This window comes from Oculina patagonica, chromosome 1 (genome assembly GCF_052425735.1).
Source record: "Oculina patagonica isolate OP01 chromosome 1, crgOcupat, whole genome shotgun sequence".
Lineage (NCBI taxonomy): Eukaryota > Metazoa > Cnidaria > Anthozoa > Scleractinia > Oculinidae > Oculina > Oculina patagonica.
Window position 1 is genome coordinate 31,979,677 of NC_135758.1, and position 16,469 is coordinate 31,996,145.

The 16,469-nt window shown below is 38.9% G+C and overlaps 1 protein-coding gene across 2 annotated transcripts in view; it reads left to right on the forward strand.

Annotated features, from left to right (window-relative positions):
• The window catches only part of LOC144664463 (uncharacterized), a 135,082-nt gene that overhangs the window by 27,520 nt on the left and 91,093 nt on the right, over window positions 1-16,469 (forward strand). Inside the window, exons 5-10 of one of the 2 annotated variants that reach the window (XM_078525695.1) lie at window positions 15-110; window positions 278-373; window positions 602-676; window positions 901-996; window positions 1,346-1,417; window positions 2,256-6,519. In XM_078525695.1, the coding sequence (XP_078381821.1) occupies window positions 15-110; window positions 278-373; window positions 602-676; window positions 901-996; window positions 1,346-1,417; window positions 2,256-5,215 (3,395 nt within the window). In that variant the 3' untranslated portion in view covers window positions 5,216-6,519. Of the gene's footprint in view, window positions 1-14; window positions 111-277; window positions 374-601; window positions 677-900; window positions 997-1,345; window positions 1,418-2,255; window positions 6,520-16,469 lie in introns of those variants that run through there. The other variant, XM_078525610.1, reaches the window with a different exon arrangement.

Here is a 16,469-nt window from a genome sequence, read left to right on the forward strand (position 1 = left end):
TATGTGTACTGTAGGAGATCTAAACCAGAGGATGGAGGTGCTTGAGAGCAGTCAGCAGAGCACAGAGAGTCGCACTATTCTTGTTGAAGACAGAGTGCATCATCTTCAAGGTGATTATAGCTAGGAATTATATTTTTTCTTTGATATAAAGTGGCTGAGTACTGAAATGTAGTTTCAATACTTAGCGCAGCTAAGTGTGTTTTTCTCAGAGTTCACATTTGGAAAACCAGTGTTCTCTTACATATCAGGTTTTCATTGTAACTTGTATGTATCATAGGTGATGTTAACCAGAAGATGGAGAAGCTTGAGAGCAGTCATCAGAGCACAGCGAGTCACACTTTGTTGGTTGAAGAGAAGGTGCATCACCTTCAAGGTGATTATATCTAGGAATTTAATTTTTTCCTTTGATATAAACTATATGATGACTTAAATACACCCACAGATGTATGTTCTTTAATCCTTCGTGGATAAGTATTGAAATGCAGTTTAATACTCCACTCAGCTAAGTGTGTTTTTCTCAAAGTTCACATTTTGGAAATCAAGGCTTCTCTTACATATCAGGTTGACATACATTTTTAGTTAACTTGTATTTGTATTGTAGGTGATGTAAAGCAGAGGATGGAGAAGCTTGAGAGCAGTCAGCAGAGCACCGAGGACAAAGTGCATCATCTTCAAGGTGAAATGAAATGCTGCGAATGAAATGTTTTCCTTTGATATAAACTAAGATGACTTGCATGAGGTATGTTTTGAGCTTTCAAGAGAGGCTTTGGGAATACTTTGCAGCTGAGTATTGAGATGTACTGTCAGTACTCAGCTCAGTGTGTTCTTCACCGAGTTAACATTTTGGAAATCAAGTGTTCTGTTTTTTGTTAGGTCTTACACATTGTACATGTATTGTAGGTGATGTACAGCAGAGGGTGGAGAGGCTTGAGAGCAGTCAGCAGAGTACAGAGAGTCGCACCGGGCTTGTTGAACATAAAGTGCATCATCTTCAAGGTGATTATAGGAGACAAATGAAAACATTTCACTTGCATGTAGAATAATAAGATAGGTCAGGTTTTCTTCACTTTTGTACGTTATTTCGTTTCATAATAGTATCAAGTCCTCATTGTTTGCAGCATTCATCTGAGACCTCATTACATTGGCATTGTATTTTAGCTACTTTGTTTGAGTAGCTAGTTTAGCTACTTTCAGTTAGTTACAGAGATCTTTATGCACTTCTTGTAATTTATTTAGATTTGATTGTAATGACTTGACAGGTTATCATAGCCCCATGAAATCTACTCTCCTGAAATGTTGTGCAATAATAATTTTAAATTCCTTTTTTCTGCGCGCCCTCTCACAGAACAAGTGGAAGACTTAACATTATCAATGGAATCCAATGTATCCCCGTGCCAGGACAATCCCATGCAACCTGGTACGTTTGTCATAATTCTTTGCATTAAATAGTAAGATCAGTGGAATTTGTAATGGAATTTTCAAAAAGCAGAAAAAGAAATTTAGGTTAGTTCATAGTCTACTTTTTTTCAGAATCATTTGCATTTTCATCCTGTTAAGTATTTACAATTACATTCTCCAGAGTGTAACAGCTAGACCATGGACAATTGGGAACTAGGCCTTCTATAAACAAGTTCAATTGTAAAGAACTTCACACATACTGCTAGGATTAGTTTGGCGGTTAGGTATAAGTATAAGTGAATAGAAAAGATGGTGTATGTTAACTGTGGTAGAAATTAACACCTGCTTTCGGAGTTACGTGCATTGCTTTCTTTCTACATCCATCTTTCAACATCGTCTTTTAACGCGCTGTTTGAAGTAAGCCAATCAAAACCAACGCATACCGGTGTTGGTTTCATGCAAATGTGTCCACAAGTTCAACAAGTCCAGAAGGTCATGCTAGTGGGCTGTGATTGGGGTATTACGATCCGTCTCGTTTGTTTAGCATGTCGCAAGATATATGTTGATAGAAAGCCGCTATGCACGTAACACTGAAAGCGGGTGTAAGAAAAACTGTAAATCAGTCAGTGACTCAAGCTACTTGCAAAAACTTTTTTGTTCGACATTAGCCTTTAGCGTATGTTACACTCACATTTTATGTTGCTTTTCTGTATTTTCAAAAGTGATGCTCGAGGAGGTTTTGCTTTGACCAATCCAACGAGTTGACGTTCCTAACCTATTCGTTTGTGTTACGGGTTTATGTCTGTTTATTGCAAAACCTGTATTTTAGTTTTATGACACAGTCATTTCTTTCCCAGACTATCCAGAGAAACTTGTAGAGCTCATCAGACGAGACTACAAGGGTGCTGTACTGTGTCCCTTTCCATGGTGCGAGGATGAACTGCAACTGGAGCTGTCCAACATCTTTACAAGGTTGAAGATAGTCAGTAGGGAAAAAGAACGAGCAAGGCTCACAGATGACATCGTCAATATGACAGACGTGTTTAAACCACATGAAGAATGCAACAAACCAAGAGTGGTGCTGATTGAAGGGAAGCCTGGAATGGGTAAAACCACGTACTGTCAGAAGCTTGCTTATGATTGGTCTGTGGAGGACATTGCACCTGAAGCTTCGTTTCCTAAAGTGGAGCTGCTGGTTCTGCTAAAGTGCCGTGACATGAAGACTGCTAACATCAAGGAAGCTATTGATGATCAACTACTGCCACAAGATGCAGACAAGAAGGAAAAGGAAAACTTCTTTCAATTCATTCGCTGCAATCAATCGAGAATCCTATTGGTTCTTGATGGATTGGATGAATTGCGTCAAGATCTTTTCCAAGGTTTCTTACCTTTGATTAAAGGTAAAGTCTTTTCCAGTACCTTTCTGATGTTAACAGCTCGACATGAGGCAGGAATGAAGGTGCGGCGATATTGTGACACCCTCCTGGAGATTGTTGGTTACACGAGGGAAGATACTGACAGTTACATTACAAAGTACTTCAGCAATCACGAGGATCCGAGTCTTGCTGATAAAATGGTTGAAAAATTAAAGCATGACAGGCAGCTCAGAGAATTGGCTGCTAATCCATTGAACACAGCCATGTTGTGCCTTCTTTGCGAAGATACAAAAGGAGAACTTCCTTCAAACAGTACCAAGTTGTATAATGAACTTGTTTCATGCGCTCTTAGGAGGTATTTTGCAAAGAAGGGGGTTCCTTTGGATACAAGAGATCCTTTGGAGACTTTTTCAGATCAATTGAATCAACTAGGAATGGTGGCGCTTGAAGCTCTTAAAGAGGATCGAATGTATTTCAGTGAAGACGAGATGAAATGCCAGTCAACTGATTTCCTAAAATTGTGTTTCCTTTCCCGTGAAGCTAGTGTTAGCAAAATCAGACCAACGCCTTGCTACGCATTTACGCACAAAACCTTTCAGGAATATTTTGCTGCGTACCACTTGGCCCATCAGCTTCTAACGGGTGACAGAGAACAGGCAGACACACTTCTACCTCAGCTTTGCCCTGTTGACAGGTATTGGCAGGTGTGGGAATTTTTTGTGGCAATGGTAGCAAATAAAAGTGGTGACACAGCGACTATGGTAATTCCAGTTTTTTGTACTGTTTTGTGCCGGGGAAGAACTGAAGAGGAAGACGAGCAAGACAGTGAAAGCGACGAAGACTGTGATGATGAGGTCAATGATGATCAGGACTTCAATGTTTGCGCTGACACTCCTGATGATTTCCCCATCTTTTTCTTAATCACTGAAAATGAAGGGGTGCCGATTAATGATTTAAACACTGTCTTCCGGCTAATTTTAGCCTGTGCAGATGACAAGAATGAACTAATGGACTGCCAGAAGAAAATGGTACGAACGCTAGCCATATGCTTTCCAATACACAAGTTATGTACTTCTGAAAGCAATTCTCGAATTATCTTTGAGTACCTGAAATCTAATCACACACTGACCCATTTACGCTGGGATGATGAATTGGATGAGTCAGCACTAGCAACTATTGAACACATTCTTCAGTCTAACTGCACACTGGAGTACTTAGACGTGATGTCGTCGGTTTGTGAAAGAAACAGATGCTTACACAGCACAGGAACAGCAGTACTGGTACAGGCTCTTAATGCAAACTGCACTTTAAAGCATTTAAATCTGAGAGATAATGCTGTTGGTGATACAGGAGCAAGTTGTCTTTCACATGCTCTTCGTTCAAATCGCACTTTAACACATTTAAATTTGCAATGTAATTGGATCTCAAGTTCTGGAGCAAAAGAACTTTCACAAGGTCTTCAATCAAATCGCAGCTTGACACATTTAAACTTACAAGCTAATTTAATTGACAATTCTGGAGCTGAACATTTTGCCAGAGCCCTCCAATCAGGTTGTGCACTAATGTATTTAGATCTGAGCAGTAACAGGATTGGTGATTTAGGTACCATAGCCCTTGCTAAGGCCTTGAAGTCCAACAGTACCCTAACGTATTTGGATCTAGGACGGCCCATGGACGATGATCATCCATGGCTTTTTTCACTGGGCCATTTAAGAGGTATGGACTTGAAGGCATTTGCGATTGGTGATTCAGGTGCAGCAGCAATTGCGCAAGCTCTTCGTTCAAATTGTGCTCTTACTCGTCTAAATCTTCAGAATAACAGGATCAGTAACCCAGGAGCTACAGCACTTGGGCAGGCTCTTCAGTCAAACTGCACCCTTACACACTTATGTTTGAGAGGTAACAGAATCAGAGATGCAGGAGCAGCACATCTTGTACACAACGTTCATGTTAACTGTGGACTTAAGAATTTAGATCTGAGAAGCAACGCTATCGAAAGGCCGGGTAGAGCTATTGGAGTTGCTCTTTCACAGGCATTAGGATCCAACAGTGTACTAACGCATTTAGATTTGAGATGTAACTTTGGCGGCTGTCAGGTGGCAGCAGCACTTGCAGAGAGTCTTCGGTCTAATTGCACTCTTACGCGTGTAGATTTGACTTCTAACATGATCGAATGTTCTGGCGCAGAAGCTCTTGCAAAGGCACTACAGCTAAATCGTACTTTAAGTCATTTAGATCTGAAGTGTAATGAAATTGGTGATTTAGGAGCTATGGAGTTCGTAGAGGCTCTTCAGTCTAATAGTACCTTGATCTTTTTAGATCTGAGGCATAACCGAATTGGTGAGTCGGGAGCGAAGAAGCTCCATGGTTTCTTGCTCGCACAGGCTTCTCGGTCCAGTCTTACTCTGTTGTATAACTGGACAGAAAATTGCAGCCCTTGATTACATCTGAATTCAAACCGAAAATATATATCCTGGGCTATGGTGGAATTCGCAACTAAATGTTCACCTTGGCACGAGAACATCTTTTATTCATCATCAAACTTTTTATGTTAAGTCAGCAAAGTTAAGGAAAGTCGGCTCATCCTCGATGTAAAAACCTGTAGAACTCGCCATTGACGTAAAACAAAGAAGGACCAAGACAGCATAGAACCTCGAAACGATAAAAAGTAGGTAAACGATAGCTCCAAAAACACAGAAAAAAATTCAAAGAGATTTATTTAAAAACGTTTGCCGACGAATTGCCACAAGTCAGGTGACGAATAAAACATGTTTTCGCGCCAAGTGATTCAAATTAGTCTAGTTGCAAACGGCTGTATTACACCAAAGTCCAACCTCTGCTACCGGGTACCTTCATGTTTATGCCTACAGTAGCGTTATTTGCGTTTGCTATGAAAGTATAGTGATAACTTTGGTTTTGGTTTTGCAACTCGACACATCAGCTGCTAATGGGCCTGATTAGCCGCAGTTGCTTAGAGGATAAATAAACTATATACCTTATTATAGGAAATTATCGATGCGTGTTATTAACGCGAATTTCAAAACTTCGCGTTAATTTTATGCACCTTAATTTACGCCATTGTTAATTTAACTCACACTATTTGGCAGCATTGTTTTTTAAGACACCTTTTTTCCAGCAACGTTATATGTAATCTACCTCTCCGTCTGAGTCAGTCAGCACATCGTCATTCAATATACCGAATATCGATTTTAATTTTTTTTGGTTTCGTAACTTTTGTTATCTCCAAGGGTAAATGGAGAAACCGCTCACTTCTACTTTCTTGTGCTAAATGTCTATCGCGTTTCTGTCCCGTTTACCGGTATTCTGTCATTGGACGTTGTTTTGTCTTGTGAAAAGCGCAGATAGCTATAGAAATTATTACGCATAAAGCGTCAAATTCGCGTTAATTAATGCAAACGTGTACCACACGGAAATTTTCGTTAATTAAATGCATGTAAATATAACTTAACTGTAGATTTTGTTCGCGCTGTTAAAATGCTTAGTTGTATTCCAATAATAAGGTAGTACCCTGGACAAAACAATTACGGATCGATATTTCCATAAATGTTATAAAAGCAACAAACAGTATCCTGTTGCTATTGTTTTACAGCACTTCTAGATAAAGGTAGCCAATGACATAAATAATATAGAAAATCACATGTTTTCTCGCCAACCAACGCATTTCTGTTCAGTGTAGTTAACTCGCGCTATCATTTCCTCATCATGTGTCTACTTTCTTGTGACTTTTGGCCACTTCTGTCCAGGATTGAACGCAAGTATTTTTTAATGAGTACTTCATGTTTGACTGTGTTATTTGACATTTCGATATAACTTCATATTTGACAGAGTTTGATATGTTCTGGTGAACTTTTATTAATCAGGACGCTTTGTGATGCCTGTCATGAGGAACGTGCGTCTCATTAGAGTTCAATCCTGGACATATCTGGAAAACATCCTAATATGGCTTGTGGTATTTACTGACCGGCTACCATTCCATGTTTTCAGTGTGAATCATTATCCTTTATCAGTACTTTATCTTCCAGCCCACTCTGTCCATCCCAATGTTCCTTTAAAAAAAAATGCCCGCAGAACAAGTGTTGTTAGGGACTTGATTGTAGCGGGGCAGCACGAATCGCGAGAGAGGCGCGCTCGCCACTCGCGCTTAGCCTGCGTAGCTGCCGGTTTTAATGGAGTTAACGCGCGCGCGAGAAAGGGGCAAAGCTGCGACAACGAGCAGCGTAGGTCCTCACGGCTTCCACGGCTTCACAGCTTGCTCCCGAACCGCCAGCTTCGCAGGCTACTCGCGCTTTGTGCGCTGCCTCGCTAAACCGCCCGTTCTGCAGGGTATATATAAAAATCTTTAAAGAAGCGACAACTCTCACAGTATTGCTTGGATATTCACCATATGGATACATGGAGAGGGCAGTATAGAAGGAAAGGAATAAAAAATTCCCCGCACTTTTGCTTACGCCTGTACGACCACAGGTAGCCCGAGCTCGATACCTGAGGGCGCTTCCCATTAGTCAGGACTTGCTATATTCGACAACAGAATACCGTCGTTAGGTCAGGTTTGTCCTGTTAAGTCAGTCAGTGTTTAAATATTATACACTGTTGTGGTGGATCTGTGGGAAATCTCGCGGAAAAGGCTCATTTCACATTCAAAACCACCGGACCATAAACAGGCTACCCGGTTCTGACTCGTTACCAGTCGATGACCGTAAGTGGCGGCCATCTTGAAGTGGGCGTAAAAAAATTGCCCGGTCCGTCCGGCCAGTTCTGACTAATGGAAAGCGCCCCAAGGAAGAACTTAAAACTGCCTCTAAAGGCAGCAATTCGACCCAGACATCCACTGTAAACAAAAAGATAAACTACTGAAGCGAAGTATGATTCTTTTTTATTCCACAATCGTTGATATTTTCAGGTTTCTTTTTAATTCTCCTCATATTTCGAGTGTTACGTAATAGCACAACAGATTGTTAGTTACCAGTTAGCTAGTTAGTTATTTAGTGTTTAATGTAACATTGTAAATAGGCTAAAGGATTTTTTTACCGTGTTTTTAAAAATAAAATTATCGAAAGATATTTCTAGTGATTGAGTTATCTTTGTGCTCACCAACTATCACCAACTCACCTCCCCATCCCCCCGCTTCTACCAAAAGAATACAGGAATCTTCCATCCCCTAAATTGACCGTTAGTTGTTTTGGTCAGCCTTTGGAAGAATCCTGTATAGTCCTGCGCAAAAGAAGAGCAATGTGCAACAATGTTATTAAAGGGAAATGCCTTTAGTTTCAACGTCTTCTTTTTATGACATTACTTTCTGCGACGCTACCCTCCCAAAGGCGGCGGAGCAGGGGTGCTGAAGCCCCCCCGCCCCCCCCCCCAAAAAAAAACACGAGCATTTATCGCGAGCGCAGCGTAAAATTAGCCTGCGTCTAGACGAATTATAGCGTGTAAATCCCGATATCGTGAGTGAGTTCAAACATCAATCTTCGAAACTTACTTAGAAGAAGTCTTCGGGAAACTTCGTTTATCTTCGGAAAAGTTTGAAAAATGATCGGAAACGTTTGTTTGGCCTTTGAACAACAATCGGAAAATCTTCGGAAATCTAAAGGCTGTTCAGAAAACAAAAAGTTGCTAAAACGGAAAAAAGTGCACCAAATATGAAATCCTGCCGAGTATTTTTTGGACGGTCTTGCCCGTCTCTACCTCCCCCGCTTCGTAGCTCTAACCAACACGTGACCTGAACAGTCTGGTCACATGACATGAAATTCCTTCCTGCAATGGAACTGAAAGTGTGTTTATATTCTTGGAGTTCGCATTGACGATGGCATTTGATGTGGTTTTGATCATTTCAACAGTAAGTGTTTTCAATTTTGATATGTTTATTCGGCTAAACTGCAGAATACCCCGCAACGAAAGCTGTTCCGCGCAGCCACCGAAAATGGCTACGCGGACCGTCCGATCAAACGCTGGTACTGGGAGCGAAAGTAGTAAGTTAAGAATAATTTTCTCACTCGTCAACGTGTTTTTAATCGCTGACTAAATTTTTGTCGGGTGTATTTCGCGGTGAGTTCCACTCTGGTTTGCTTGCGGTTAGTTCCACTCCGGTTTGCTTGCGGTTAGTTCCACTCCGGTTTGCTTGCGGTTAGTTCCACTCTGGTTTGCTTGCGGTTAGTTCCACTCCAGTTTGCTTGCGGTTAATTCCACTCCGGTTTGCTTGCTGTTAGTTCCACTCTGGTTTGCTTGCGGTTAGCTCTTATTTGTTTGTAAGGGAAGCACAATAAAACTAACTAAAGCCGTTTGTTCGAAGGTCGAAAGCTATTGCCGTTCAACAACATTCATTTTATACGAAACAGGACGATGTAAGATTTTGACAATTATCGATTCACTGTGTTATTAACTTTGTAGTTTCTCGTTGTTCGTCACACTTTTGAAACACAAATAGTTTTATTTGCTTGATGGCTTAGACAAACGTTCGTGAGTGAATTTCGAGTGTTATGAATAAATTTCGACTGCGTAGACGCGTAGACGTGTAGACGCGTAGCCACTTTCCCACAAAACTTCCAGGACTTGGAATAAATTATGACGGTGTAGACGCGTAGACGCGTAGCCACTTTCCTACAAAACTTCCAGGACTTGGAATAAATTATGACGGTGTAGACGCGTAGAGGCGTAGCCACTTATCGAGTAAACTTCCAGGACTTGGAATAAATTTCGACGGTGTAGACGCGTAGACCAGTAGCCAGCTGCACCGTGTAGCTAGAGATGTGGGGTATTCTGCAATTGCTCCGTTTATTCTTCATTTCGTCTTACAAAACTCTTTAGGATATTGTTTATTCGCTCGGTACCTAGCTAATTAGAGTAGACTGTCTGGTTCTTAACTAGGTTGATGTTCTATAACTGTACCATAGCTATAGAAACTTATTTGCGATTTGTCCCTTTGTTATACATTCATTACACGCAAGAATAATAATAATAATAATAATAATAATAAATAATTTACTTATATTGCGCAATTATCAATTAAAAAATTTTCAATTGCGCATTACAATATAGTTAAAAAAAAAAACTAAAAATTTAAAATTTAAATTCACAAGCTAAAAAAGTTTAAAATGTATATGACTATAAAAAGAAATGTACAATTAAAAAGCTTTCTGCCTCTGACTTGTTTTAGTTTGAATTCTCAAACATGCCGATTTCTGCTGGTAAATCGGTGTTCATTAAAGTCAAATTATCGCTCGAATACCGTTTAGAAAATATCCCGGAAGTGACAAGACTAAAAAGTTTATGGGACGCTGAATAAAATAAATCTTCACATTGTGATATATTTGTTTTATCTGTTGACAGTTTATTTACCTGTAGGTCGGTGTTGTTAATTAATTGATTGGATGGTCAAGTTATTCATCATTGTAAAATTCATGGAATATGGCAACTGCATCAACCTCTGGGTAAGCACAATTTGCATGAAAAGTGTGTCTTGTAGAATTAGAAAAAATATGTGTACCTGGCTTTTACAGGTTAATGAAAATAGAAGCCATTATTCAAGGCCGTAACCAGACCTTTGCCATAGACGAGGCAAGATCTCACTAGGGGGTTATGGGGGCAGGCCCTCCAGAAAATTTTGAAATCTAGAAGCTCTGAAACTCTTTCAGGGACATTTTTCTTGGGGCATTTTTGAGAAAAATCAATCTTTTTCAACTGGGGATAATTTTCCCAACAAAACATATTTCGTACTGTCTTAATTTTGAGTAAAAATCTAGATGAGGCAAGTGCCTTGTGTTGCCTCTTGCTAGTTACGGCCCTGTTACCAACTCTACTTTGTAGAGTACAAATAACGTGCGAAACGAGTACAAATATTTTGCGATATTTGTACTTGTCTTATTCCCTCCGACTGCACGATAGATTAAAAAACGTGGAAAGTCAGCATTTCAAGAAAGAAAACACTGGATAAAAAATCACTTATTATACATTTCAGTGTGTAGTATCGCTGTACATTTTTACTCATCATTTGTATTTTGACTCGCCCTTTTGGGCTCGTCAAAATACTGCATGACTCGTAAAAATATACAGCGAGACTACACACTGAAATGTCTAATAAGATAAATTTATTCTTATAATACTGTTATATTATAAATAACATAACATTTAATTAAATTATCATTAAATTAAATTAAAACATGTCATCTCCAGAACCTTTTTCATTGGTAAAGGACAAATAGCATCAAAGGGCCTGTTTACATGATTCCCAAATGCCGAAACGAGTTCATTCCATTCCTTTAAAATTATTTCTATTTAATTGTATCTGTTTACATGAAACCGAGACGAAAGTCAAGTCATTCCAAAATGAGTTCATTCTGGTTTTTTGTTTTGGAATGAAATTTTCATTCTGGAATGACATTTCATTCTGGTATCATGTAAACACAGAACGAATTTCGTTCTGAGATGAAATCGCATCTCATGAAATCGCATATGGAGGCCGCAGTTTGAATTCAGAGCAAAAAAATTTAATAGTATTTACTGTTAAGCCCAAAGAAGCAGCCCTGTGGTCAAACTGCTCGTTAAAATTGCAGATTAATGGCCATTCATGGGCACAATAACATGTTTGCATGAAACATGTGCCATCTTGTTTTGATATGCACGAAACATGTGCCACTTTGTTTTGATCTTGTGCAAAAACCATGCACATGAAAATGCCTTAGGTTGAGCCGGTAGACTCTGTCATATGAATGCAGAACGTAGAAAGAAAGTCTTTCCGGAATCATGTAAACAGGCCCTAGGTGATGATGCATCCAGCTAAACTTTAACAGGCATAAAACCCATGTAGCTAAGAAACTGAGTAACTTTTACCTCATGGTGATAATGTGACTAATTAAATTATTTCCTTCAGGACTAGTCATCTTGGTTTGACGGAAAATCAGAAAAGATGGCTTGTAGCTGGAATTGCTCTCAACAAGATACTAATACCAGGAATACGTCCATTTGTGGAGCAAGAGATTAAAAAGGGATACAACTTTCTAAAGGCCAACCACAATATTCATGCACAGAGCTTTCCTCATCATCTTCCTAAGTGGCCAGGCTCTACATGTAGGGATCTTTTGAAGTATGAAAACATCAATAGAAATGACACCCTTCCTAAACTGAAGAAGCATGGGAAGTACTTGTATGACTTCAGTGCCTTCAACTATCAGGTTACATCCCATGTTGACTTTGCCAGGCTGTATGTTCAGAACTACATGGCACACTTCACTGCCTTTGATGACTACTGTGATGCGTCAGCTGTGTTGACACTGCTTGTTGGGGTGCCTGTGTTCTCTGCTGCTGTACAAACTGCTGCAGATGATGTCAGAAAGAGTATGAGAAATGAATGGGCCCATTGTGCCTTCAGTAACTGGGATCAAGCCAAGTTTCACCAAAGCTTTCATGAGATGCAACACCTAGTGAGAGACATGGGTCTCCCAACTGCAGATGAAGGAAAACTTCTTGGAGAACTTAAAGACTGGGAGACTAAAGGTATTTCTTTACATTTATGCATGTTAAAAAGCTTCTTTAAAAAAATCAAACTTTTCATGAAGTGCATGCCAAATGGATAGGAAAATTTGGGACAAATCATTTTTGAGAAACCACTTTCATGTATAACCCCAAAGAGAAGGAAAAGTGTGATTTGACACAAGGTACTGATTTTGTCCTCTCAGAATTTTACACTGTATGCGCACACCGTCTATTTCCAATTCAGTACCCTGACTGAAATACACTTAGACTACACTACTTCTACACTACTGTGGGGAGCAGGGATGGCGCAGTGTTGAGAATGCTTGCCTGCCACCAATGTGGCCTCAGGTTTGATTCCCGGACTCTGAGTCACATGTGGGTCAAGTTTGTTGTTGGTTCTTGTCCTTGCTCCAAGGGATTCTCTCTGGGTTGTCCAGTTTTCCTCCCTCCACAAGAACCAACAAATTATTCCAAATTCCAATTCGATCGGGAATACACAGCCTCACAAGTTAATAGCTTTAATCCTCACCGTGTCTAAATAAACTAAAGGTAATTTCTTTGTAGTTTATTCTAGAGCTATGTTTAACACATCACAAGAATTTCCTACAATACAGCAATATTATTCGTGTTCACTTGAGTTTCGTGGATAAGAGTGTAGGGCATGATCTGCTGTAGCTAAATTATTTCATGTGATACAATCACCTGCACACAACAAATAGATAAATTAAAAATAATAACTGACAACATGTATGACTGAAAAATATATTAAAAGTAAAAACTTAATTTATTTATAATTTGAACCAGTATTAATAAGCATGAAAACTCCTTAAACAAGAAGTTCCTGTATAAAAGGGGCCTGGCCTGGCAATTCTCACGCCCAGTTGTCAATCAATCATCAAAGCGTAAACAATTCGCAAACACCCTGCGTATTTTCCACAACTGTTACTGATAAAATGTGTTTCATTTTCGATAGGAATATTCTGTTAAACGTTAGGAAGTTATTTTTCATATTTTTGTCAATGGTATATCTTGGTTTCATGAGATTTTAAAGCATGTTCAGCTTGAAGGATGCTCGGCACCACAACGTGCTACGAATGCAAAAGTACAAATTTGCATTTTGTGCCCGAGAAGTGTGAAATGTGGGAGGTGCCATCTCTATTATAGCGGAACTTCTTGTTTAGGGCTGAAAAGCTGCATGTTTTTCTTGGGATCAGTTTATTAAAAGCAATTTAAGGTTCTACAAACGGGACAACAAACCACCCCAGCGAGAATGGTTAAGAAAGTAACAAGACTGAGAGTAGTTTTTTTAATCGATAATTCGTTTCTTATATATTATTGTATATCGTAGGTTTTTTATTGTGTATCTAAGATTTTTTTAATACTTGTAAATAGGAGGGCCACAAGTTTGTTAGCTTTATAGCTATTAAGTGCTACCCTCTATAAATAAAGACGTTACTTACTTACTTACTTACTAGAGTGTGAATGAATGAAGGCACGACTTGTAACCAAAAATACAAATATGTACTTGCATGGACGCGTACAATTACCCCAATCTAAAACTGTTGTGGTTTAATATTACCCTTGGTATAATCTGGTATTAATTCGTTTGTTTTTTATTTATTATCATATATTTTCATATACCAGAACAAAGTAAAATACCAAGCAAACCCCCTAAAATACCTCAACACTTTCAAACCCAAAAAATCTGTGAGCAAACATAAGAAGAAAATACTAGATGGGAATTGCTTACCATGGTGTAGCCAAGGGTAGTTGTGAGACATTTTCTCAGTTTTTTTCCCTCAAATTTCTTAGCATTTAAATTGTGCTTATTTCAAGCTCAGTTAACCTGATTGCTCTGGCCTGGGTATCATTGGAAAGATCATTTCCTCCTGCAGATCTTGAGTTTAAGTGTTGCCTTTTTTGTACAAAGGTGTTGGCATCCGAAGTGAAACAAAGGGCCTGAACGCTCGTCACGGGTAGCTGTGGGTGGCTACGGGCAGCAAAGGTGCCAGTAGGTTCAACACTCCCAAACACCTCCTAGAAAAAAGCACCTCCATATACTTGAACACTGGTACCACCTGGATCACCGGTCTGTGGCCTGACCCTGTCTTAGAACTTCAGTAGAAAGTTGTCTCAGTAAATTGCTCTATACCTGGTACTGATGCATGCACTGATCAGTTCTTGAATTGTTTGGTTTTCAGGAACACATCTGTGCATGAATCCCCCTGTAGACCCAGCACTGCTACAACTGGTTCAACACGAACTTAAATCACTACAAGATTCTATAAAGAACATGTCTGTTGAAGAAGAAGAAGAGAAGAGAAGAGAAAAGTCCAACATGAGCTGCAAAATGTTGCAACAACTCTGGAAGAAATGGAACAGAGGATGCAAAGAGTTGAAATTGGTCAGCGGAGTTTAGAACATCATACTGGAATACTTGAAGGCAAAATAGAGGATTTTGAAGGTATGTTAGTAAAGTAAAAAAATTTGATAATTCATATTAAGAATTGTTGTTTTGTAAACAAGAAAAAACTTATTTACCGAAAAACTGATAAAAAAGACTGCTTGTAGCAATGAACGCTTAAAATATATTTATTTATTTAAGGTGGCTCGACCCAGTTTTTTTCTAGCGATACCTATCAACTTTGAAACCCTCATACTTAAAGGGATTAATGTCAATGACATATCCACTATATCGCATGGATTACGCATAGACTGAACCGCAATATGATATAAATTTTTGGGAGACCGGAATGAATATCATGTGACAATGACGTCACGCAGGTTTTTGCTCTGAATCGAATTTTAGCCCGTAACCGCATTTTCTCTCGAGATCCTCCACGCTACATATACCTTGGGTGTTTGCCTTCAGCTTTGCGGAGTTTCATCGAAATCTACAAGAGGAATTTTGAAATATCTTGGAATTTCTTTTTGGATGGTATAATTTATGCGTAAAACAAAGACAAGACTTCATATAAAGAAATTTGCTTCTTTTTTGATGTTTAATGACAGGCTTTAGCCCTCATTTCTTTTAAAATTGTCTCATATTCGATATCCAAACCGTAAGAAGTAGGTAGACTTGCGTGATTTCGAAAAATATGAAATATATGAATCATAGTGAAGCTCAATGTTTAGCTCTATTTACAAATTTTACACCTACTTTCCCAAAAAAGCGATTATTTTAAAACTCGCCGATGAATTTTCTCCAAAATTTTTCAGAGTGACATTATTGATCAGTACACTACACAATCCCTGAATGTCATGCGCATTGAAAAGTTCTAAGGCTGTCTAACATAAACGCAAAATTGGGTAAATATTGAAGCGATGATATAGTTTTCAATATTTTTTGTGCTCTGGGATTTCCTATTGTTTGGAGTTGAGCACAACATTGAATTCTTGTGCACCACGTGTGAAATGAATACGCTTGGCTACCTTCCAAAAGCTTTCCGAAATCTTTTCGAAATATGCTTCGTTTTAAAGAAAACAATGGAAAGGAATTTGTCATGCAACAAGAGTAACGAAGGTTCATTTTATGTGTGGTTGAAGCACTTGAGGAAGATTTGAAGATGAAGTTTTTATCGTGTTGAAGTGCTGCCACTTCTTTCAGTTGAACATAGAAATGTGACAAGTAAACAATCTTTTTAAATAAATATTGGACGCCAGATTCAGCTTGCATATAATATGTGAAGTTTATTTTCTGTCAGTTTTATTTTATATTTCTTTTTTTAAATGACTGGGAAGGCATAAAAAAAATAACCGGCTTTGAGTTTTGCATTGTCTGACTGTTTTCATTGGAAATATATTCATTCATCCATTATTGTTCACTTGAACTCGAGAATATTACCGTATTCCGAAAGATTTCGGAAAACTTTCGGAAGGTAGCCAAGCGTTGTCGTTTTACGCGTGGTGCACAGGAATTCAATGTTGTGCTCAACTCCAAACAATAGGAAATCCCACAGCACAAAATAATTCAAAACTACAACATCGCTTCAATATTTACCCAAATTTGCGTTTATGTTAGACAGCCTTAGAAGTTTTCAATGAGCATGAAATTCAGGGATTGTGTAGTGTACTAATTAATTGTCACCCTGAAAAAGTTTGGAGAAAATTCATCGACGAGTTTTAAAATAATCGCTTTTTTCGCGAAACTAGCCTTAGAAATGGTAAATAAAGCTCAACATTGAGTTTCACTATGATTCAGACATT